At 42.3% G+C, this 24,485-nt stretch overlaps 1 protein-coding gene across 6 annotated transcripts in view; it reads right to left on the bottom strand.

Annotated features, from left to right (window-relative positions):
• The window catches only part of LOC134212158 (E3 ubiquitin-protein ligase lubel), a 90,138-nt gene that overhangs the window by 59,036 nt on the left and 6,617 nt on the right, over positions 1 to 24,485 (bottom strand). For all 6 annotated transcript variants that reach the window (XM_062689770.1, XM_062689772.1, XM_062689769.1 and 3 more), the window contains exons 2-5: positions 13,531 to 13,623; positions 13,334 to 13,466; positions 12,342 to 12,490; positions 11,802 to 11,984 (exon numbers count right to left, since the gene is read on the bottom strand). In XM_062689770.1, the coding sequence (XP_062545754.1) occupies positions 11,802 to 11,984; positions 12,342 to 12,490; positions 13,334 to 13,466; positions 13,531 to 13,623 (558 nt within the window). The remainder of the gene's footprint in view (positions 1 to 11,801; positions 11,985 to 12,341; positions 12,491 to 13,333; positions 13,467 to 13,530; positions 13,624 to 24,485) is intronic.

The raw sequence follows: 24,485 nt of genomic DNA on the forward strand, positions 1-24,485 counted from the left end.
ACATAAAAAAATATATTTCCAATTTTTTGACATAATGAAGAATATGAGTTGCTCTTTTTAATGCCGTGTTAACGTATTTTTTTGGTTTGCCCTCATTGGAGATATCAATATTTGAAATAACGTAATTTTGACAGAAAAACGATTATAACTTTTGATCGCCAAAAAGATGTTGAGCATATTTACCCATCAAAAGTTGCATTTTTCTTAGCCTTAAAAGTCACTCAAAGACGACTATTTCGAGAAAACCTAAACAAAAACAAAAGTAGATAAAAAATACTGTTTTTTGAGGACCACCCTAATCAAAATAGGTAAAATTGCCAACTTAAAAGCTACAGAACAAGTTTTTTTGAGCAAAATTTATTGGAATTCCTTGAAATAAAAAATAGAAATATTTTATTTTTTTATAATGGGCCGCTCTATTTTTTTATGGTACCAGAATGATGGCCATGGACATCACACAAAATCTGGAGGTACCGTCAACTGGGGGGAAGATGATCATTTAGGTGAAGATGATCATTTGATGTGTCAGTCAAAAGTGCCAAATTTTTTTATGAAACGGTAGTCAACAATATTCTCCATTCAAGTAATGTAACCGCTAGGTAGAAATCCGAGTTTTTCGATTATAATCATGAAAATGTATTTTGTGGAAGAAAGAGAGAGATAGTCATAAATGACGCTATTTTCGTTTCAAATATTAACTTCTTAGACTTCTTTACGTAGTAAATTCTACATTCATACAAATAACCTAGTGTATTTCGACTGCTAGGTCATAATGGTTTTAGTAGAGCTGTCTTGATCAACTTCACCCCAAACCAGATTATTCAAAAAATGTGTGATAATTTAATTTATTTTAATAAATGCGAATGCATTTCAGAAAACTAAAGTTGTTGATTATTGCAACGTATAGCAGTACATGTTTTGAACATATTTGTTTCGATTTAAAATGTAAACACACATTGTTATTGCATGTTTTGTCTTAAAAATGATCATCTTCCCCCCAGTTGACGGTATTCAAAAGAATTTGGAGAACATATAACGAAAGACCGGATATTAAACTTATGACTAAGCGCCGGACTGGTACCCGGCAGAACATCGCAGTAGAGGCCGACCCCGGGGCTCGTGACGACGTAAGGAAGTTGAAAATCAAATGACAAGAAGTTACAAATTGGTTAGTTATGACTTAAATAGTCTTAGTTGTCAGGTTCTGTGCTTGGAATTGAAGCAAATACCGCAATGCAGAACGTCGTCTACAAGGTACATTACTAAATTTTATGCCAGCGACTAATACCAAGTTCGTACCAGGCGGGACCACTGGCCAGGTGTCCGCCATATGTAGTAGAAACCATCATCTTCAAAGATGCAAATGATATAATCGACCGATACCAGCTGACGCAGCTAAAGTACGAATACGGATTTCCGGATAAACAGACACGTTTGATCAAGGGGACGATTGGTCTTGTGATGTGTGTAGTTAGAGTCTCAGAGCGTTTTCGAGTCCCTTTTGAAAGCTCAGAGGTTAATTGTAAGGTGGTGGTCAAAGGTAGGCTAAGGATTGACGCGAGTTGTACGGTTCCAATGAAGTCTGTTCAGCTGGTTGGTTTCACTGACGACATGATATCATGGCACATAACTATGAGAAGATGGAGGAAACCTACAGCAGACTAAGGAAGGAAGTTGCACTAATCGGACTGGTTATCAACACTTCGAAGACAAAATGCATGATAGGAAAAGACTCAAGAGAGGACAATGTTAGCCACCCACTACGAATTTCTATCGATGGTGACGAAATCGAGGTGGTTCAAGAATTCATGTACTTAAGCTCACTGGCGACCACCGAAGACGATACCAGCAGTTATTGGAGGTAAACATATCGTGGCAAGACCCCGCAAGACGCTCCAATCGAATAGAGTTTGCCACCGTACCAAATTGAATGTCTACAACACGCTTATTAGACCGATAGTTCTCTACCAACGCACACTTGGAGGAAAGTACTGTGGACCATCTATGGTGGAGTGCAGATGGCAGACAATATATGGAGAAGGTGAGGAGGAGGTGTACTTCGCTTCCGCGCGGTACCCACGTTGCGATGGTTGGGTTGGTTAACAGAAGTTGACGTGGTCTGGCTGCTATAGGAGCTACAACAACGAAAGAGCGCGTACAGCGCATTGAGGCTGATGCTAGTAAGGTCTCAATTTTTTTTGCAGGCGCGTGATAGGTAATATTTTTGGATATTGTTATATTATGTAAAGCTAGAGCTTACTACCGGGCTATTCTACTTCCTTTAGTGAAGCCGAGTGACACCGATTCGAACCTTCAGGTGGGCAAATGAAACCATTGTCCTATACAACTGTGACGAGCCTCGTGGTACGCTGTCCAATCTTGTAGCCTAGCAAAACTAACACCAATTTAGCTTTGAACAAGCGAATGTCAATCCACATGCATGATTGCATGCATAGACAACCATGCGATCATAAAGGCAAAACTACTTTAGTAAGATTTGATGGCAGCTGCAAGAGAGACTCACTTGAAATGTAAAATTAAGTTTAGGCTTTAGGGGCACTTCGAGCGCAACGGGAGACGCAATTCTAGACCAACATTTGAAAAGGGCGTAACAGCCAAAATGTATTCCTTCTGATTCTTTGCCTACATATATAGCTATATATGTAGAAAAGGAATCAGAAGAAATAAATTTTGGATGTTATGCCCTTTTCAAATGCTGGTCTAGAATTGAAAGAGGTCTAGCAAGGTCTCCCCCTAATAGGGAGAGAAAGGTGTCTAGCGCTAGCACTCCCTTAATTGGAGGGCGATAGCCAGAGTGATACTCTGCCTGTCAACACACTCAGCGGGCTTCTACCCGGGATCCACTAGGTCGAAGTCGATTGGAAGCGAGAAGGCAGAGGGAGGTTCGCATACCGAAATTTTCTTCTTCTTCAGAGGTACGGTGATGGCGCAGGAAAAGAAGACGCAGTGTGGATAAATTCTTGCCTCCATAATTTCATCAATTCTTTCGAAGACTGGTGCCAAAGAAACTACATGACGTTAGGCATTGATAAATGCCAAGTAATTTCGTTTAGTAGGAAACAAAGACCTATCCAGTTTCCATACACCCTATCAGGGAAAACGTTGGAAATGTGCAACGAGTACTCGACGTGGGTGAACGTTGCCAGTTACTAGGACTCGAAACCTTAGAGAAACGTATCACAAGCGATCTTCGTCACTAAACTACTGAGGGGAGATATTGACTCGTCGTCATTACTGACTAAAGTTAATATTTATGCTCCATTGTGTAGTGTATATAGATGGAGCATTGAAAAAATAAACAAAATGTTATACAAATAACTAATTCTAAATTATTCAAAATTATGTCGAGAGTAAAAGAAAAATAACTTCGTCATCCTTTATCGCAAGTCAAATTGACAGCATCCCTAGCAAAACATATTTACTCATTTTGTTTCCCGTCCGATCGTTCTAATTGGTTGGAGCGTGCTCTGGCTCACCTATAAAAGAAGGTGCTTTGCATTATTTAGCTCATTCTTAACTCGGACGTTTCGCTCATTCTTAACTTGACTCGCGAGTGAAGCGGACGAGCGTTGATCTAATTCAATCATAGCATCCAATGCCAGTGAGTGAACAGCCTTGCTCAGATGGATACCAAACAACGATGATGAGCGATCGTTGCTGCGTAAACAACGAGCAACAGGGTTCGCCAAGCCAAACTTGGTATGGTATCCAGGGAAGCTACGACTGGAGCATTTCTATTACGCTTGCTCTACTAGAATAAAACCAAAACACATCAGGTGTTCTGCTTCATTCACTCTGCTTTCAAGTTGCTGGGATGGAGGAGAGAAAGTATCGAAGCCTCCCATGCAGTGTATCCGAGTTCCATTCTCATAGCGGACTTAATTTTCCTAATGTCTGAAAAGATTTTTCTAACAGCGTGTGGTAACAACACTCATTGTTAGGTTACCAAGTGATTTGCCTCGCTCAGTTGTCTTCCATTGGTGAGCGATGAAGATCTTTAAACATTGAATCAACGAACGCCAAATTTCAACGATCTAGAAAGCATCAGCGATTAGACCGCAGGAGAACATCAAGTTGGCATGAATTTAGCTGATTTTTACTCATGATCTGATTTTTTTCAATGCCTGGTCTCAACGACTTGGCTTGAAACAAACATGGAAGAACATTTCACACCTTAAATCGTGTCGTACACGGTTGGATGACTTTACCCATTAATGGGTACCATGTTATTGTTGATATTATTCCCACCGTGAAAAATTCACCCATTTTCTTGAAAAAGCGCCACTACCCGCCACCACGGTGGGAATAATATCAACAATAACATAGTACCCATTAATGGGTAAAGTCATCTAACCGTGTAGGCCATTCATTCGTTCGGCGGAACGAGAGCGGAACACGGCGGTTCTGAATCAGAACTTCGGATAGAGGAGCAACAATTGGCAGCACGGAGTTCAACGTTAAAAAAAATGGTCTCTTATTAGATAAACAGCGCAATCCTACCAGCAAGTTCATCAAGTCTGGCATCAAAATCACGACACATTACATTGGTCCTCATTGGTTTGGCCAATGCACTTAGTAGTCCAGTAGTGTAACAAGATAATGTTGAAGGTGGTTGGGATCACGAGTAGAAGGAAGTAACTCAAAAATACCTAATTCTGTTGTTGATACCCCACACTATTGTGAACTTGTATAAGAGGTGTAATAACAAAATATCATAACAAAATTATGTTCGTTTGATATTTAAATATCTGATTATGTTATACTTAAAGTATTCTGGATATTGATCATTTTTGTCATGTTAACTCTTATTCACATCAAGTTCTTACGAATTGCTGTTTTAAAGATCTTAGCTTCTGCTTGAGTTCTATAATGAAAGGCGTTTGCCATATCATGAAGTATGCCATGGGAGAAGCAAAACACATGAAAATAGCAAAATAGTGCTTGAAAACGGCAAAAAAAGCGATACATTTTCAACTATCTCCTTGATTTAGATACCCTGAGGCTGAAACTAGTAGGATAAGGTCGAGAAAACAGATTTAAAAAATATTTGCATCAATCATAGATACAGCCGTTAAAAGAAAGCGTTTTTTCGCAGAAAAACCTAAATAACTTTTGATCCGCATGAGATACGTCAACGCTAAGTCCATGAAAAGCCCCCTGTCAAGCTCTAAAAGTGGTCTGATCACTACATTGCTCAGAAATTCGAAACAAAAAACTGCTTTTTTAAGGGTCATCCTAAGTAAACTTGGGAAAATTGCTCGAAATCGGATAATTTAAAAGTTAGAGATTTTTTTTTGCAGGATTATTGGAAACAGGTTGAGCTACATTTTGCGGAACATTGCATATCCGTATCTCTGCAAATTTGTTTTTTTTTCTCTAATTTTCTAATGTGGGTCCTAAATTTTATCAAAACATCATCATCCAATAAAATTTGTGACTGCCAAGTTCAACGTAATTTTTTACCTCTTTGACTTTAATGTATCAGTAAAAATAATTAGGAATCGACTCATAGCTTTTTCGATCGTGTTAACCCAACAAGCAAAGAGCAGCTGTCATCTTTTTATTCTACGCTTGCTGCGACGAAGCAAAGCTAAGATAAAAGCTGACAGTAATTCGATGTTTCTTTGTTGAGATTTGTGCCTCTGAAAACGCGAGGTCAAATGATTTGGATTCTGGACAGTTTACCAAGACTCTGGGAATACACCAAGTCTCATAAAAGCCATTTCATGTTTCAGAAACAGACAATGTTTCATTTCCGTTCTAGGTACCAACATCGCAACCTGTTTCGAAACTGACTTCTTAGATTATCATGGGTTCAATATGCATTTTAGAAACAAAACAGATAAGTTGCTCAGATAGTAACATTTTGGATCATTTCTGATACCACAATGTTTTTGAAGTTATTGCGCAACACTTTGTACCTTAAAAGGTACAATTAAGTTACAAATAACTTTGTTTCTTATGGACGAGCTCGGTGGTCTAGTGGGTACCGCCTCTGCCTTATAAGCAGGAGGTCGTTGTAAACCTCAAGTTCCAAGGTTCGAATCACAATTGGTTTTGATGTTTTAATTTTCATTACTGCTCCACCACATATACTACCCCTCTTGTGCTTTCTTAGTTACCAGGCAGTTTTATACCTATACGACGCGTTGTGCATAATTCAGACCTTCAGTCGGTCACACCATAGTTGCTGTTACTCACTGAGAAACAAGTGATATTGCTTGGGCAATATGCCCGGCTCCCGGTTAGGATGTTCTAATGTAGGTGCTATGTCTCCCCCAATTTGTCAATAGAGCTTTTCACCCAATTGGACCTCGTGGGTAGTAAACCGGTTGTCATCGCGGATGACTTCAATGCTTGGACAGGGAAGTAGAGTAGCCGCTATATTAATCAAAAACATCAGGCTTTGCTAGACGCCCTAGCAAGGCTCAAGGTGCTCAACAACCACATTCCGTCAAAATGGAGTGGAGTCGTTTTTGACATAACCTTCTGTAGCCCTGCAGTGGTTAGTTGAGGAGACGACGCATGATACAAACGGGCGCGGAACAGACTAAACTCGATTTTTGGAGGAAAAAGCGCCAGCAGGAAGATCGAGACCGTGAAGAGGCGGAGCAACTGTACCGCGCTAATAACGCACGAAAGTTCTATGAGAAGTTGAACCGTTCACGTAAGGGCCACGTGCCACCGCCCGATATGTGTAAGGACATAAACGGGAACCTTCTTACGAACGAGCGTGAGGTGATCCAAAGGTGGCGGCAGCACTACGAAGAGCACCTGAATGGCGATATGGCAGACAACGGTGGCGGTATGGTAATGAACCTAGGAGCACGCGCGCAGGACATGCGACTTCCGGCTCCGAATCTCCAGGAAATCCAGGAGGAGATCGGCCGGCTGAAAAACAACAAAGCCCCTGGAGTTGACCAACTACCAGGAGAGCTGTTTAAACACGGTGGTGAAGCACTGGCTAGAGCGCTGCATTGGGTGATTACCAAGGTTTGGGAGGATAAGGTTCTGCCGCAGGAGTGGATGGAAGGTGTCGTGTGTCCCATCTACAAAAAGGGCGATAAGCTGGATTGTAGCAAATACCGCGCAATCACATTGCTGAACGCCGCCTACAAGGTACTCTCCCAAATTTTATGCCGTCGACTAACATCAATTGCAAGAGAGTTCGTGGGGCAGTACCAGGCGGGATTTATGGGTGAACGCTCTACCACAGACCAGGTGTTCGCCATACGTCAGGTATTGCAGAAATGCCGCGAATACAACGTGTCCACACATCATCTATTTATCGACTTCAAAGCCGCATATGATACAATCGATCGAGACCAGCTATGGCAGCTAATGCACAAAACGGATTTCCGGATAAACTGATACGGTTGATGAAGTCGACGATGGATCGGGTGATGTGCGTAGTTCGAGTTTCAGGGTTTCTCGAGTCCCTTCGAAACCCGTAGAGGGTTACGGCAAGGTGATGGTCTTTCGTGTCTGCTATTCAACATCGCTTTGGAGGGAGTAATACGAAGGGCAGGGATTGACACGAGTGGTACGATTTTCACGAAGTCCGTCCAGTTATTTGGTTTCGCCGACGACATTGATATCATGGCACGTAACTTTGAGAGGATGGAGGAAGCCCACATCAGACTGAAAAGCGAAGCTAAACGGATTGGACTAGTCATCAACACGTCGAAGACGAAGTACATGATAGGAAGAGGCTCAAGAGAGGTCAATGTGAGCCACCCACCACGAGTTTCTATCGGTGGTGACGAAATCGAGGTGGTTGAAGAATTCGTGTACTTGGGCTCACTGGTGACCGCCGATAACGATACCAGCAGAGAAATTCGGAGACGCATAGTGGCTGGAAATCGTACGTACTTTGGACTCCGCAAGACGCTTCGATCGAATAGAGTTCGCCGCCGTACCAAACTGACTATCTACAAAACGCTTATAAGACCGGTAGTTCTCTACGGACACGAGACCTGGACGATGCTCGTGGAGGACCAACGCGCACTGGGAGTTTTCGAAAGGAAAGTGTTGCGTACCATCTATGGTGGGTTGCAGATGGCGGACGGTACGTGGAGGAGGCGAATGAACCACGAGTTGCATCAGCTGTTGGGAGAACCATCCATCGTTCACACCGCGAAAATCGGAAGACTGCGGTGGGCCGGGCACGTAGCCAGAATGTCGGACAGTAATCCGGTGAAAATGGTTCTCGACAACGATCCGACGGGAACAAGAAGGCGAGGTGCACAGCGGGCAAGGTGGATCGATCAGGTGGAGGACGACTTGCGGACCCTCCGCAGACTGCGTGGTTGGCGAAGTGCAGCCATGAACCGAGCTGAATGGAGAAGTCTTTTATGTGCAGCACAGGCCACTCTGGCCTTAGTCTGATGATAAATAAAAAAAAATTCTGTAGCCCTGGTTTGGTCAGGGGACTAATGTGAAGGGTCGATGAGGGGTACACCCATAGCGAATATTTTGTAATCCACTACGTGGTCAGCTAAGGTGCGCACTGTGCAGCAACCGAGGTCGAAAAATCCTCGTCAGGTTCGTGCCACGCGGCGAAGCTAGCCCGCAAAAATACTTTAGAGCTTAGTGGATGCGTAATTTCGAGTTGGTGTCGGTGTCAAACTTCAGAAATGTAGATGAAAATGTAAAATTACTATGATTTTTACCTATTCTAGCAGAAATTGTTCAAAATAACTTATCAAACGTCAAATACATATAATTTAATGATGCATGAGTTTTCATTCTTCCAGTGGGTTAAAATATATAGAACTTATGTGCCTCTGACAACTACAGTTATTTTCCCAAACTCTACAATTTCGTCAACTTTGCCGACGACGTAAAATAAAAATATTTGTAACGCAGCCCTATCCATGTGGCGAAAATGACTGATGAATTTTTTTTTTTTCAAAACACGACACTCTTCCGACGATTCCAACTCAAAGTTGCGTATCCCCTGGCTCTAAAAAGATGTTTTTGCGGACTAACGTGGCCCAGTATGCACTGTAGCCTGTGAGTGGAGGGCAACACCGAAAGTCTTAACAAGGACGCGCTGATAGCTGTTCCATCACGCGCATTCGATGCCAGTATGCAGGAAGGGCAGAACCCCGACTTACTGATGGAGTGTAGCGTTTGCAGACCTTCGGCCAACCTCCCTTAGGGCTAGGCGAAGTATGTTAAGAGCTCGCGAAGAGATGAAGAAGTGTGAACGCCCGTAACGCTCAATGCTGTGAAATTGGCCGTATATACAATTCTGCCTTCTTGACACCACGGGGAAGTTGCCTCAGAAGATCGTCTTCAAACAATCAGTTTGGGTTTCGAAATGGTAGATCCATGCTGGATGAACCCGTAATGCTGGGTAGACACCTTTGCGTGGTGTGTTACGGGGTAGATCTACCACGGTTACATTGCCAGCTACAAGCAAATCCTGACCCAACGATTACCTTCCTCATTATCCAACTCCGTGGTACTTATGAGAGTGTCGCTAAGTCGGTGGCCTCTCGTTAAGTAAGTACTACATCAACACTTCCTTCCTCTCCCTAGTTACGGTGAAGATGGGCGTGGCCAGGAGTAGTAATCCTCATGCTTTTGTTATTTTTGTTTAAGACTGGAATCAAGGACCACTCCCCTTCTTGATTTCTGATAGCATTCTAGATAAGGATCTCAAAAGTAAAACATGAGTATCACTAGTGTCCAATCTACGAATTACACCGTAACAATGCTAATGCTAATGCTAATGCTAAAATGGTAGATCCATACTGGATGCTATCAACAACTCTGTGATAACAGTGGAGGTAGCGATTCAACGTATGTACTGTACTGTACTGTACTGTAATGTATGAAGGGGAACATTGTACTGTGCGGTCGCGACGCGGTGACGTCAATAATGCATCACACCAACGCAAGCTAAAAAGCTATCGCGCTCTTGTTACTCCGGTTGGGCGTGCCGAGTGCCGGTGGGCCTGTACAACATTTTGTAAAGTTATTCCCAGAATCGCGTACTATTATACGAGACCGATATTGGTCGGAGTATAATGCTTCTATCACCGCAATAGTACCGCAGGGTCCTGGGCCCGCTGCTATGGACCACTATGCATGACAGTGTTTTAAACCTGAAGTTCCATCCCGTTGTTAAGATATTTGGCTTTGCCGACGATATAACGCTGGAGGTTTAAGGGGAGTCGATTGTTGAGGTGGAACTGATGGCTGCCTATGGGATAACCATATTTAAGCAGGGGATGAGGTCTAGGCAGCTGGGCCTAGCTCACCGTACTGCCGTAATCTGAGAAAGTGACGTATGCGCCAAATTACAACACGCATGTTTGCCATTTTTCTGTTAAAGAGCTCGATGAGTACTACTCGTTAACACCTTTTTTGGGAAATGGCGTATACGTCACTTTTTCAAATTACGGCAGCATGTATTATTCGTATGTCCTCGTTTCGTCGTGGAGCGGAGAGGAATGTTTGACATTTGCGGGAAGGACACTACTCCGGATAATATTATTCAGAGAATGTGTCATGATGTGGAATAGTTGAAAGCAGTCTCGTCCGCTACCACTAAGATTGCCTGCTTGCGCCGAGTAGTCGGCAAGCGTTGATTAGAAGGTAGCTAATCAAGAGGGATTGAAACTATTGGGTAGTTACGCGGGCGTGCGTAGTAGCACAGGCTCCTATCTGAAGTACTGCCGAAAGGCAAGAGTGTCAACAGGGTAGATTAAGCGGTTTAACAGCAACCAGCTCCGTTCGCTAGTGTGTTCATCGGTGTCTGTACGCAGATTTCCATTTCTTTAGGAAAACGACATGGAGGAGACGAATAAACCACGAGCTGTTTCAGCTGTTGAGAGAACCATCCATTTATCACACCGCAAAAATCGGCCGATTGCAGTGAGCCGGGCATGGCCGGGCAAATTCGGTAAAAATGGTTCTCCATAATTATCCCACGGACACAAGAAGGTGAGGTGCGCAGGTCATGAAAAAGACGATTTGTTGAGCCTCCGTAGACTACGTGTTTGGCGACGTGCAGCCATGAACCGAGATGAATGAAGACGACTGTATAGACCACTCAGGACTGATTTCGAATAAATTAAAATTGGTTTGTTATTTATTATGGATCGATAACTGATATATAGCGAGATTTAACACAATTATTTAGCATAATATAGCATCTACATGGGACCCAAAATTGTGATTGGAGGAATTTGATAATTCTATTTCCGGCAGGATTTTCTATTCATAGGGGTTAGTATGAAGCGTTTGGTTATTAAGGATGTGAGAGAAGAAAAATGAAACACATGCGGGTTTAGTTCCAAACAAAACGTATATTTAACTAAAAAAGCATATCTGAAGTACAAAATAGCCAATAGATTGTTAAAATAGAGTAATCTACCAATTATTCATTACTCAAAATTAGTCGAGTCAATTGACAGGACTATTTAATCAATCGAATTTATTTAAAAAAATCACGATGAGAAAACTTTTGAAAAATCAATTGAAATCTAACTTTTTCCTCCAAATGTTAAAACTTAAAGATTTACTCTACAAATTTCCTCCTACATAGGTAAAAGAAGCTCGAGTAAAGCAAAAAATAACTAAAGTTATTCTCCTAGATCTACATATATACAAAGCGCCTGACAAGCAAAGAAAAGTGTAGAACTAATTTGGCAAATAATATGCTAGATAATGATGGAAAATTTCATGATGCACTCATATGACGATTGTTGACGGTTTGATTTAGTCATAACACAACTAGTTCCTCACGAAATGCTACAGCAGCGTACCTGGTCCTGGTCCTGCTTGCGTCCTAGCAGGGGACTGGGAAAGTGAAAACTACCGGGGCGTTTGTTTCTTCGGGGCGGCGGCAGGGGACCGCTCGTGCCAGCCTCGCCCTTCGGCGGCAGCGGTGGTTTCACCGCAGTAGTGGTAGGGGCGACCGCCGCGGGAGTGGTTTGCAATTCTACGGGCTGCGGGGTTGGTGAGAGAAAGAGAAACGAATTTTGGGCGGTTAAATCGGCAACCGAATGGAAGGAAGTTTGACATGATTTATATGAAGGATGGTTTTTACAGTTGATCTTTCTTAAATATAAATATGTGTCATGCGGTGAGAAGGCATTCCAATACGCCAGAGATCATGATTTTATTCCAGAGCCAATTAGATGAGAGATGCATTACAATTTGCCAAATTTTTGCATCCATGGAAAGAAAGAGTGGAATCGCACTGTGCGGGATGTCTGTGATCCGTTTGAATTGTGAGAAGGTGCTGGTGCTCCGAAAGGTCATGCAAAAGTTATTCTACAGGTGAAAAAAATCAATCAACTCACGGTTCTCGTATGTGTCTGACGTTTGGGATGACGGTGGTAGCGATCGTCGCAAGATGCGCAGAAAAAGTTATTGTCGCATTGCGCACAACGTACTGCCGGTGTCACAGATCCGCATAAGTCGCATTTCATAACGGTCATTCGTTTAATATCTATAAAGAGATAAAAATAATAAAAGATTTGCTTAAAAAAGCCACAAAAACATCATGGCAGTTGGAACGAAATATAAACTCAAGATATTGATCAATATTGGTGCTGCAACATGCTTTCATAGAACGGAAGAGATAAATGAAAAAAAAATAATAATAATAAATACGGATTTCAATTAATTGGTGATTTAAAATATTTAGTACTAAGTCTGAATTACAGTAAATTGAGCTACTCATTTAGTTTGAACGCTTCATATAAACTATATGTGGGAAGGTTCGTGTTCAAAAGAGAATGTTTCAGAAAAACTGTTCAATATTAAATAAACACCTCCAAATCATTTTATTTTTACGTCTACATGTTTTTTCGTTATTTAATTTGCTCGCTTGAAGGAATTCGAATGTTTGAGTATTTATCATTCAAGAGAATGCCATTTGAACATTTGTTGCAAAGTCGAGTCTTCTTGTGATGTGATGTGCGTCTGTCCATGAATTTGTAATAGTTTTATGAAGAAATCCAATTTGATCGTATTCCAAGCTGTTTCTTACTTAATTTCTAATAGGTTCTCTAGAAAAATGTAATCCAAATTTCTTGGATTATATAGAGAGAAGTATTTCTTCGGGACTATTTATTTGTAAGCTTGCATTTCATGAGTTACCTAGGGTTTACCCATTAGGCGATAACCACCGTTCTCAGTTCTTTCTCCTATGATGATGCATCCGAATAAAGCATAACCAGAACTACACGAATCGAATAATAACTGACATTTGCGATAGAATATTCTTCATTGATCCAATCTTGTTTTTATTTTCAACAATGGTTAATATTGGTAATAGAGCGATACTTACCAGCTGATTTCACTGGAATTGGCGGTGGAGTATTAGAATATTGTTGATTAGCGACGTCTATGACTTCGTACTCCGGGTCCATATTTACCGGCGGAGGAGGTGGTGCAGGTCCTACCCGATCACTGCTCTCGGTCTGGAATATATCGTTCAACTGATCGTAATTGAACATTTAAATAAATATTTCTGAATATACTTACCACCCATGAAGGCATGGTTCTCGAGATTCTAAATCTAGACGATGGATGGTTTGCCATAGCTGGAGGCGTTGGCGATCTCAACGGCACGCTACCCTGCAAGGATACCACATTGATTAGAATATATCAAATGCTGTTGCTTTTCTTTTTCATTTTATCGTCATTTCAAGTGACTCGAAAAGATCAGTGAGAAACGTGTGTTTGGTACTGCAAATAAATATCATCCTACACAACTTAAACGGCAGACAAATTTATACTAAATAGACACCTTCACGCCAGACTGTTGATGTTGCGTAAACTTTGGCAGCAGACATTCACGCTTTAAATTAGCATGATGCTATTCTCATTCACGAACATACACTTGTGAAATTGTTTACCCCTGCTGCTACCACGCCGGTGGGTGTAGCGCGGCTTCTATTTATTTACAATTTATCCAACTCGACAAAAAAATACCGTTTACAAATCTAAGCGGCACACGATTCGGTAAACTTAACGAAAGTTTCTGATTTTCTTTTTGCACCCAAGAATGTGATTGGCAGCTGGCGTGAATGCGGTCGAACACTCACATACGCTACGTACGAACCAAGATCGAACAGCGGAACTGTTGCTTCTTTATGTTGCTTTTTCTTCGACCGGTCTATTTGCGGCTTTTCCTTTTATTTAAAATACGTATCAAAGAACTTAAAAATAAATAGTCGAACTGTATCACTGGTTCAGCTTACGATGACATCAGTGACGACTTTCTTAGGACGTTGCATGGACAGCATTTAGTTGATTTGTTTTTGTTCACTTTCTTCGATTTCGAACTTCTTTATCATGATGTATTGCTGAATAATGTAATCAATTGATAAAACCACAATGCTTTTCGAATATGTAATGCAACTAAGTCGGAACGAATTTGAATGGAGACGCATGGTAGTTTGTAGGAATGAAGTAAAAGCTACACGAATTAGAGGAATAGTAAACACCTGAAGCGGATGTACTATCACCGCACTGGAAGCAAGGAATATACCTAGGTGTATTTTTATGCGGTTTGATTTTGGTCGGTTATGACGTCCAGTTGAAATGAAACAATTATTTAACAGTTGTAATGGACGTGCCTTGAATTTGAATAACAAAAACTACACATTGAATCGGGACCAAACAAACAAACATTGGAAAGTACATTTCAGCTAAAGGAGATGAAAACCACGGCATGTATCCGACAAAATAAGCTCTCCTCTTTTATACAAGAGTATTAAGCGAGGAGGGAACATTAACATTCTACGGAATCAATTATACGTTTGTTTACAATTTTTGTTATATGTTTGTTTACAAAATAATGTACGCCTAATAATAATTCATTTCCCTTCCTTTGAGCTGCCAAAAGAAAATGAAAATATAAAATTTTAACACCGTAAGATTTAGGAAATAAAATTTTAACTGTCTCTAAAACAAAACTTGAAGCTGCTTCACACCTTTAAATAGTTTGTTCGAGATTAGAGGTGTTCGCCAGTACAAAGATCGTCGACATCGGCGTTTGTCATAATCTTGGTCGGCGCTGCGTTTTTGCCGTCACGCAGAAAGCTTTGTACCGGCAACGTGAATCGGTTTGGTGGTTTTTTTTATTGCGTTCGTTCCTTAATTTTTTTTTAATCTCGGCGGAATATTTCGGGCAGCAGGGACTATGTCCAAGGGCTTGACGATCCCTCCCCAGGCCATCTGCGAGTTGTGGGACTTGCCTAGTATGTGGTGGGGTTTGACAGTGGGCCCTGTTAAATTCCTATAAAAAGCTGCATGTATCCGCTAGTAGACTCCACCAAAGCGACAGTGTGCCGCTCAAAGCGCACAAGCCCAAGTCCTGGTGTTAGGACGCTAAACACCCTGACACGTTGGCCCTCCGACGAGACAGGAGGTTTGCGCAGGCCCAATAAGCCGCCTGGAAACCAATAATTACGAACAATATAAAGGATAATGCGACTCGATATACACCCAGGTTTTTTTACACGGTTTGGTTTTAGTCGTTTAAGACCTTCAGCGTCTATAAAACAATGAGTTAACCCCATGAAAAAATTCACAGAAAATCAAAGAAAATTTAGGGGGTATTTTAAAAGCTGTGAAAATTCAGGTTGACCGAGAAATTAATGAATTCCAACCGCGTAAAAAAAACCTGGGTGTAATCGGCAAAGACCTAGGCGACGAATAAAGGATCACGATTGGAAGCTTGGAACATGGAACTGCAAGTCGCTAGGTTTCACAGGTTGCGACAGGATGATCTACAATGAATTACATCCCCGCAACTTCGACGTCGTGGCGCTGCAGGAGATTTGCTGGACAGGACAGAAAGTGTGGAAAAGCGGGCATCGAGCGGCTACCTTCTACCAAAGCTGTGGCACCACCAACGAGCTGGGAATCGGCTTCATAGTGCTGTGTAAGATGCGCCAACGCGTGATTGGGTGGCAGCCAATCAACGCAAGGATGTGTAAGCTGTGGATTAAAGGCCGTTAAATGCCAGCTGGAGCAGATATACGATGGATGCCAACTGCGGGACGTCAAAATCATCATCGGTGACATGAACGCACAGGTAGGAAGGGAGGAAATGTATAGACCGGTCATCATACCGGACAGTCTGCACACCGTATCGAATGACAACGGCCATCGATGAATAAACTACGCAGCCTCCCGCGGAATGGTAGTCCGAAGCAACTTCTTTCCCCGCAAAAATATCCACAAGGCCACATGGAGATCACCTAACCAAGAAACGGAAAACCAAATCGCCAAGTTCTAATCGACGGTAAATTCTTCTCCGACATCACGAACGACCACTACCTCGTTGCAGTATGCCTGCGCTCAAAACTCTTGACGGTGTACAACACGCGTCGAAGTCGGACGCCGCGGCTTAACATTGGGCGGCTACAAGACGGTAGACTAGCCCAAGAATACGCGCAGCAGCTGGAAGTGGCACTCCCAACGGAAGAGCAGTTAGGCGCAACGTCTCTTGAAGATGGCTGGAGAGATATTCGATCCGCCATTGGTAGCACCGCAACCGCTGCACTTGGCACGGTGCCCCCGGATCAGAGAAACGACTGGTATGACGGCGAATGTGAGCAGTTAGTAGAAGAGAAGAATGCAGCATGGGCGAGATTGCTGCAACACCGCACGAGGGCGAACGAGGCACGATACAAACGGGCGCGGAACAGACAAAACTCGATTTTCCGGAGGAAAAAGCGTCAGCAGGAAGATCGAGACCGAGACCGAATAACGCACGAAAGTTCTATGAGAAGTTGAACCGTTCACGTAAGGGCCACGTGCCACAGCCCGATATGTGTAAGGACATAAACGGGAACCTTCTTACGAACGAGCGTGAGGTGATCCAAAGGTACGAAGAGCACCTGAATGGTGATGTGACAGACGAAGATGGCGGTATGGTGATGAAGAACGCGCGCAGGACATAATTTTACCGGCTCCGGATCTCCAAGAAATCCAGGAGGAGATTGGCCGGCTGAAGAACAACAAAGCCCCTGGGGTTGACCAACTACCAGGAGAGCTATTTAAACACGGTGGTGAGGCACTGGCTAGAGCGCTGCACTGGGTCATTACCAAGATTTGGGAGGAGGAAGTTTTGCCGCAGGAGTGGATGGAAGGTGTCGTGTGTCCCATCTACAAAAAGGGCGATAAGCTGGATTGTAGCAACTACCGCGCAATCACATTGCTGAACGCCGCCTACAAGGTACTCTCCCAAATTTTATGCCGTTGACTAGCACCAATTGCAAGGGAGTTCGTGGGTCAGTACCAGGCGGGTTTTATGGGCGAACGCTCCCCCAAGGACCAGGTGTTCGCCATTTGCCGAACAATGTGAGCCACCTACCGCGAGTTTGCATCGGTGGTGACGAAATCGAGGTGGAAGAAGAATTTGTGTACTTGGGCTCACTGGTGACTGCCGAAAATGATACCAGCAGAGAAATTCGGAGACGCATAGTGGCTGGAAATCGTACGTACTTTGGACTCCGCAAGACGCTCCGATCGAATAGAGTTCGTCGCCGTACCAAACTGACAATCTACAAAACGCTCATTAGACCGGTAGTTCTTTACCGACACGAGACCTGGACGATGCTCGTGGAGGACCAACGCGCACTTGGAGTTTTCGAAAGGAAAGTGCTGCGTACCATATATGGTGAGGTGAAGATGGCGCACGGAGGAGGCGAATGAACCACGAGTTGCATCAGCTGCTGGGAGAACCATCCATCGTTCACATCGCGAAAATCGGACGACTGCGGTAGGCCGGGCACATAGCCAGAATGTCGGACAGTAACCCGGGTAAAATGGTTCTCGACAACGATCCGACGGGCACAAGAAGGCAAGGTGCGCAGCAGGTAAGTTGGATCGATCAGGTGGAAGATGACTTGCGGACCCTCCGTAGACTGCGTGGTTGGCGACGTGTAGCCATGGACCGAGTCGAATGGAGAAGACTTTTATATACCGCACAGGCCACTTCGGCCTTAGTCTGAATCTATATAATAAAAATGAAATGGTCTGTGTTCGTATCCGCATAACTCGAAAACGGCTGGATGGATTTTCTTCATTCCTTCAGCAGATATGTTCGTTACAGTTTCCGACGGGTTTATATGATATTTCCTCATGTAAAAATTACGAGTAAGGATGAGTAAATGGTGAAAACTGAAATTAAGATTTGTATAGGAATTTCGCTTGAGCAGTTCAGAACGCGCATTTTCGCCTACTATGCAGGACAACGTCTGCCGGGTCGACTAGTAAATAAATAATAATTGATTTAGCTTCATCATATTTCACTCAAAGCCTATCAAAATGATCACGAAAGGCATTATCGCCACTAGGTGGTTAAATCTGTGTTTTTTAGATCGAATTATAATTGGTATGAGGGTTATGAATATCTGCTGAATAGACATGTTATTACGATACGCCACCGTGGTATGTAGATTACCGAACCAAAATAAAGTTGGATAAAACGATAATATTCCATAAATAACCAGACTCCAAAAAATTTATCCAATTTCCAGTTATTTCAATTAAAAAATTTCACAGACTAAAGCATGCCTATTAAAGAGGGGTCACCCTTCTGAACTCGGCGGACAAAATCCTGTCGCGTATCCTGTTTAACAAACTGATACCGCTTGAGGAGTCCTTCGTCGGCGAATACCAGGCAGGTTTTCGTGAGGTCCGTTCAACGGCGGATCAGAGGTTTAGCCTGCGGATGATCCTTGTTAAACTCCTGGAGTACAACTTGCAGACTCACCCAAGGATGTTATTGATCATTTAGTAATCTGCCTTCGATCATTTAGTAGTTTGTCAATAACTCATTCCAGAGGCTAAATTTCAAAATGTGTTGTATAGTGGACTTCTAGTGCGAATGTTTATCTACAACTCTGCCTAACAGTTCGTTGTTTGAATTTCACTTAATAACGGAGCTATAGCGCTAGTAACAGTAACTTAGACTAAATGATTGCATATTTTGTTATCATTTAGTATAAGTATAGCAACTAGCGCCGTAACTCCTTTACCAGTGGAATTTGAACATCCACCTATTAAAGAGAGTTGTAGAAAAACCTTCGCACTAAAAGTTCACCATACAATATATTTTGAACTAAGGCCTCTGGAATGAGTTATTGACAAACTACTAAATGATCGAAGGCAGATTACTAAATGATCGATAACATTCTTGGACTCACCATCTGTTCATTGATTTCAAAGCAGCGTACGATTCAGTGAAAAAAAATGAGCTGTGGCAGATAATGTCCGAACATGGGTTTCCGGCGAAACTGATTAGAATGATTCGTGCAACACTGGATGGCTCGAAATCAAGCATCCGGATTGCAGACGAGATGTCGACCTCGTTTGTTATCTTAGACGGACTGAAGCAGGGTGATGCACTTTAGAATTTATTGTTCAACATTGCACTCAAGGGCGCTATTAGGAGATTTGATGTGCAGAGAAACGGAACTATCATCACACGGTCGGATATGCTTCTGGGCTTTGCGGACGACATCGACCTCATTGGAATCGATCGCAGAGCAGTAGTGGAGGCTTTTGTCCCACTGTAGAGGGAGACGGCGAGGATAAACTTACCCATTAACTCTACCAAGACAAACTACATGGTGGCAGGTAGACATAGGGGAAGACCTAGTGGTGTTGGTGCTAAGCTGGTGCTTGATAACGCTTGTGACATGTGACAATGACGTTTGTGAATATGCTATGGGTTGCTGTTTAGGGACAACAGGGACTATGTGTAAGAGATGGACGAACCATCCTCAGGTCCCTGCGAGTTGTGGAACTTATCTAGGATGCGATGTGGTTTGACAGTGGGCTCTTCTAAACTTATATAAAATGCTGCATGTATTCGCAGGATACCAAGGAAATACGGCTCACAACAGCGTACCAAGAAGATATGTTTTGCAACAGCGTCTGTTCTCCATGTTAGGGACGGCTGATCACCGTCCGAGTGCCAGCGAAGTCCTCCAAGCAAAACTGTGCACCATGGTCCTCCAGAAAAATAGAGGGTTGGGATCAGGCCGTGCAACCCAGCCTTAGAAAAGCCAAGCAACGAACAATCAACAAGGAAATTTCTCAACAACATCGAGAGCACACTTATACTCGCCGATGTACTGAAGGACCGCGGATTCGACATCGTAGCATCAAAATCATCATAGAAGATGTGAGCGCTCAGAATGGTCAGAAGGGGTAAAGTTCAGCGCACACGTGGGTAACGAACGAAACCCGAATACTTGATTTCGCTGATCATTCGCAACATCTACTTCCAGCACAGCCTATCGTACCGGTACACCTGAAGTTCACCACTGCAGTCAGAATCACAAATCGATCACGTTCTGATTGCTGGACGGCACTATCGACGACAGGACCGGTAACATCGACTCTTGTCTCTTATGCTGCGCTCAAAACTATTTGTTATTAACAATGTTCGGCGGTCTTGCATCGCCACGACCTATTCTTGACCAGTCAAGGGCGGAAAGTCTGGTTTACCCTGCGAAGCTTACTAGAAAAGTAATAAATTTACCCATACAACATTTCAAAAGCATACTAATACTATCGCCGAGTAAACTTTAATCTTCTTTTGGTTTTCGGCATAATATTCTGTATTTAGTTCTGCAAGAATTGAATGAGCATTATAGTTTTGCTTTTTTCGTACAACAAAGTTGTACCGAAAGGCTATTATATCACTCCAAAATCGAACTTTTGAGGGAGCATCCAAAAATTATGTAACGCTAAGAAGAGGAAGGGGGTTCCCGAAGTGTGACAATCCATACAAAAAAATTAAATAATTCATTCAAAAAGTGTGACATTGGGGGAGGGGGATTGAAAATGTTTTTTTCTTGCGTTACGTAATTAATGGATCTCGGAGACCCATGATGTTACATACCAATCGACTCATCTTGTCGAACTGAACAAATGGTCGGGGTTCTGCCAAATCACACCAAGCGCCAATGAAAAATTTCTAATTTTTTAGTCCAAATTTTCGTGTAACAGATTCAATTAATCACAAATCGCATCGGACATTGTTCAATGCTATAGCTGAAGATATCCTACAACAAATGTAGGGGAAGAGGCCCCAAAACGCCCCCGATGCAAAACGCCTTTTGTGGTTTCCGTCATATTTACCGTCATTAAGATGGCCGTAACAAAACTAGATCTGAAATTATGTAGGTTTGGCGAAAAAAGTTTCAAAATAGTGTATGGGAAGGTCGGAAAAACCGAAAATTTCCACATTTTGAATAAACATCTAACATTTTGGCGAAGCAAAACGCCTAGTGGCGCTAACCTACAATGTACTTGCGTCTCCACGCACTATTCATACCAGAATGCTGATTCGCCGACGCATGGTACTTTGTTCCTAGTAGTTGCCAGCTAAAAGGCGTTTTGCCTTATGAGTTTTCCGGCAACAGAATATCACCACTTTTTGAAATGTGAATATTATCAATATGATTGAGATTTTTGACAATTTTTGAATGGCATCAACTAGCTATCTTGTTTAACTGTTGCATAATGTAAAAATACCCATGAATAGCGTTACAAATAAGACAATAAAGTGTTTGCTTAGCTAGGGCATTTTGCCCCCCCCCTTTCCTTACGCATGATTTGACAAAAAATACTTTCCGTTTTCCTTTTGTGAACAAAATATCACATGTCAGTCGAAAAGCCGCTTGGTGCGGTTTGGCTGAATCCCGACCAAATGTCTGTCAGTCCGTGTGTATGTGGCCATTTTACCCCATGAACGGAGTTTTTTTACTATTTATCTTCTCAACAAAAGTAACCAACACTATTAGAAGGCCTTGGAGATAATATGGGTTAAATCAATAGAGTAAACACCACAATGAGCAACCATGCGTCTCCATGCACGTGTGATGTATAGCAGACGTTCGCTAATTGAGTTTTCTTTAATTGGTGGCTTGCTGATTTGAACGAAATCCAATTGTAGAGGAGTCAAACATCAAAATTGGATGTCAAAATCATTCGGAATTCTTTAGCTGGGGTGAGATTATGCCCAACTTTGCGATTTTTTTACTGTAAATATTCTAATTAATGATTTGAGTGTATTACTTCTACGTGAAGTTTATCGATTTACAATTATATGCAAATGCTAATATCATCTTCCAAACTTGGGTGTACGTGTTCATGATAGAATTAGAGGAGAAAGTAAAGAATTGATACAACTAACTTCTTTAACTAATAAATGCTTTGAGCGTGCTTACAGCGGCACACTAGGAGTTAACTTTTGGAAATCAGTGTGGCGGAAGGCATCTTATGTTTAATATCTCGAAAATAAGCACCTTAATCGAAAAAATATTTGGTGGGCGTAGTAGCGGACACCTTCCTACATAACTGGTACCAAATAGTTTTTCGTGAAAAGTTCCTACTGTTGAGAAAACCCGCGTTAGATGCCTTTCACCATACAACTTTCTGGCGGTTAACTCATGCTGGCTTTCTGCGCATTTACAATAGCGCCTGGATGTTGGCAGCGGCGGGTAGAAAACCAGCCACTGCCAAAAGTTCAACTTTTCATGCCAAATTCCCATACGAATATTTATTTAAGCTGCTCACAATTTCCTCAATTTAGCTCGTGATTGTTACATTTTTATAACGATAGTTTTTTACCCAAGAAATTACCTCTGGAAAAAATCAAATTAATTTTTCATTCAAGAATGATGGCAATGCATATTAATTAAACATGCAAAAAGATAGAAAAAATGCAATTTAGACTCGTAAAGTGCTTTTTTGACCTTTCGAATGTAATTTTTTCTATACATTTCATGATGTACGAGAAAGGCATCATCGCCGCTAGGTGGATTAATATGGCTTTTCTTTTATGGAACAGCGCAAAAAACGTTTAGCTAATTAACAAGTTGCATTTTTTTTCCCAAGTTCGTTTATTTGGTAGGCTCAGGCGTGTATAACACTTTACGGAGCCATATTTCTTTGTGATATATACAATCAATGTCATTTTTTCAGTTAGTAAGAGAGGGATAGGAGCCAGCGTACTCGTGGTGACTCGAGGTTAGTTTACAATATTAAAGGATGGACGAGGCTTAGGATTCGGAATCAAGGAATTTCGGCTGCTGATCCGGGCATTTGGCGTAAGGGACGATGTGGCGTGTCGTCGTGCTCGAGGATTGGTTCTACTGGGAGCGTCTTCCGGATGGCTTGAGTAACGGAGATCTACGGAACATAGAGACAGAGACAGTACAAAAACACTCTGACCGAAGAAGAAAAACCAATTAGATTTTGATGTCAGAATCACAAATGAAACTCTAAATGGCCTGCATATAGACCGCATCACGATCCCCAAAACACCTCGAATTTCCCTGAAGGGTTGTTTACCTCAGGCCACTAGGGTATCCAATAGTCGCTCTCTGGAGGCGTCATTTTCCGAGCAGAACCAAACTACGTGATCGATGTCATCATAACCGGCTCCGCACCTACATAAGTTGCTATCGACAAGGTTTATTCTGTACAGATGTGCGTTTAGTGAATAGTGATTGGACATAAGTCTCGACATCACGCGAATGAAGCCTCGACTTAAGTCCTCACCTCTGAACCACGCTCGCCCAGAAACTTTTGGAACTATGGAAAATAGCCACCGTCCGAGTTCATTGTGTGTCCAATTCCTTTGCCAACTTTGAAGAGTACTCTGACGGACTAATGGGAAAAACTCGTTACTCGAGAATTGTCTATCATAAACCTCACCTTCCTGTGCGCCCACCTTTGCCAGCGAGTCTGCCTTCTTATTGCCGTAGATTGAGCAGTGAGATGGGACCCAAACAAAGGTAATCTTGAATGATCTTTCGACCAAAACACGCATCTGCTCTCTTATGTTTGTAAGAAAGTAAGATGCGTGCTTAACAGGTTTCATCGACCGGAGTGCCTCGATAGAACTAAGACTATCCGAGAAGATTAAATAATGGTCTACGGGCTGATTGGAAATTATCCCCAAAGCGAAGTTAATTGCTGCCAGCTCAGCAACATAAACCGAACACGGTTCCTGAAGTTTTCGGAAGGTGGTTGAAGTTACATTGAAAACACCGAAGCCAGTGGATCCGTTGATGCGAGAACCATCAGTGAAATATCTGTTGTTGCAATTGACATGTTCATATTTTTCAGAAAAAGTGATAGAATAGATTTTTCTCGAATATGATCTGGTATCCCATGAATAGCATGTTTTATGGACAGATCGTATTCAATGGAGGAACTGTCATTGGTTAAGTGAACTCGAGGTGGATTATAACACGGAAGATAAAGATCTGATGATATGTAGTTGAGATAAATTCTCAGGAATCTTGAACGACAAGTCAGTTCAAGCATTTTATCGAAGTTATCTAGAACAAGTGTGTTACTAGTTACACATCTGATGAGTATTCTAAGTGAGAGCTCCCAGTAACGATGCTTTAAAGGAGTGACTCCAGCATGCACATCCAGGCTCATGTTATACGTTG

The sequence above is a fragment of the Armigeres subalbatus genome, chromosome 2 (genome assembly GCF_024139115.2).
Source record: "Armigeres subalbatus isolate Guangzhou_Male chromosome 2, GZ_Asu_2, whole genome shotgun sequence".
Lineage (NCBI taxonomy): Eukaryota > Metazoa > Arthropoda > Insecta > Diptera > Culicidae > Armigeres > Armigeres subalbatus.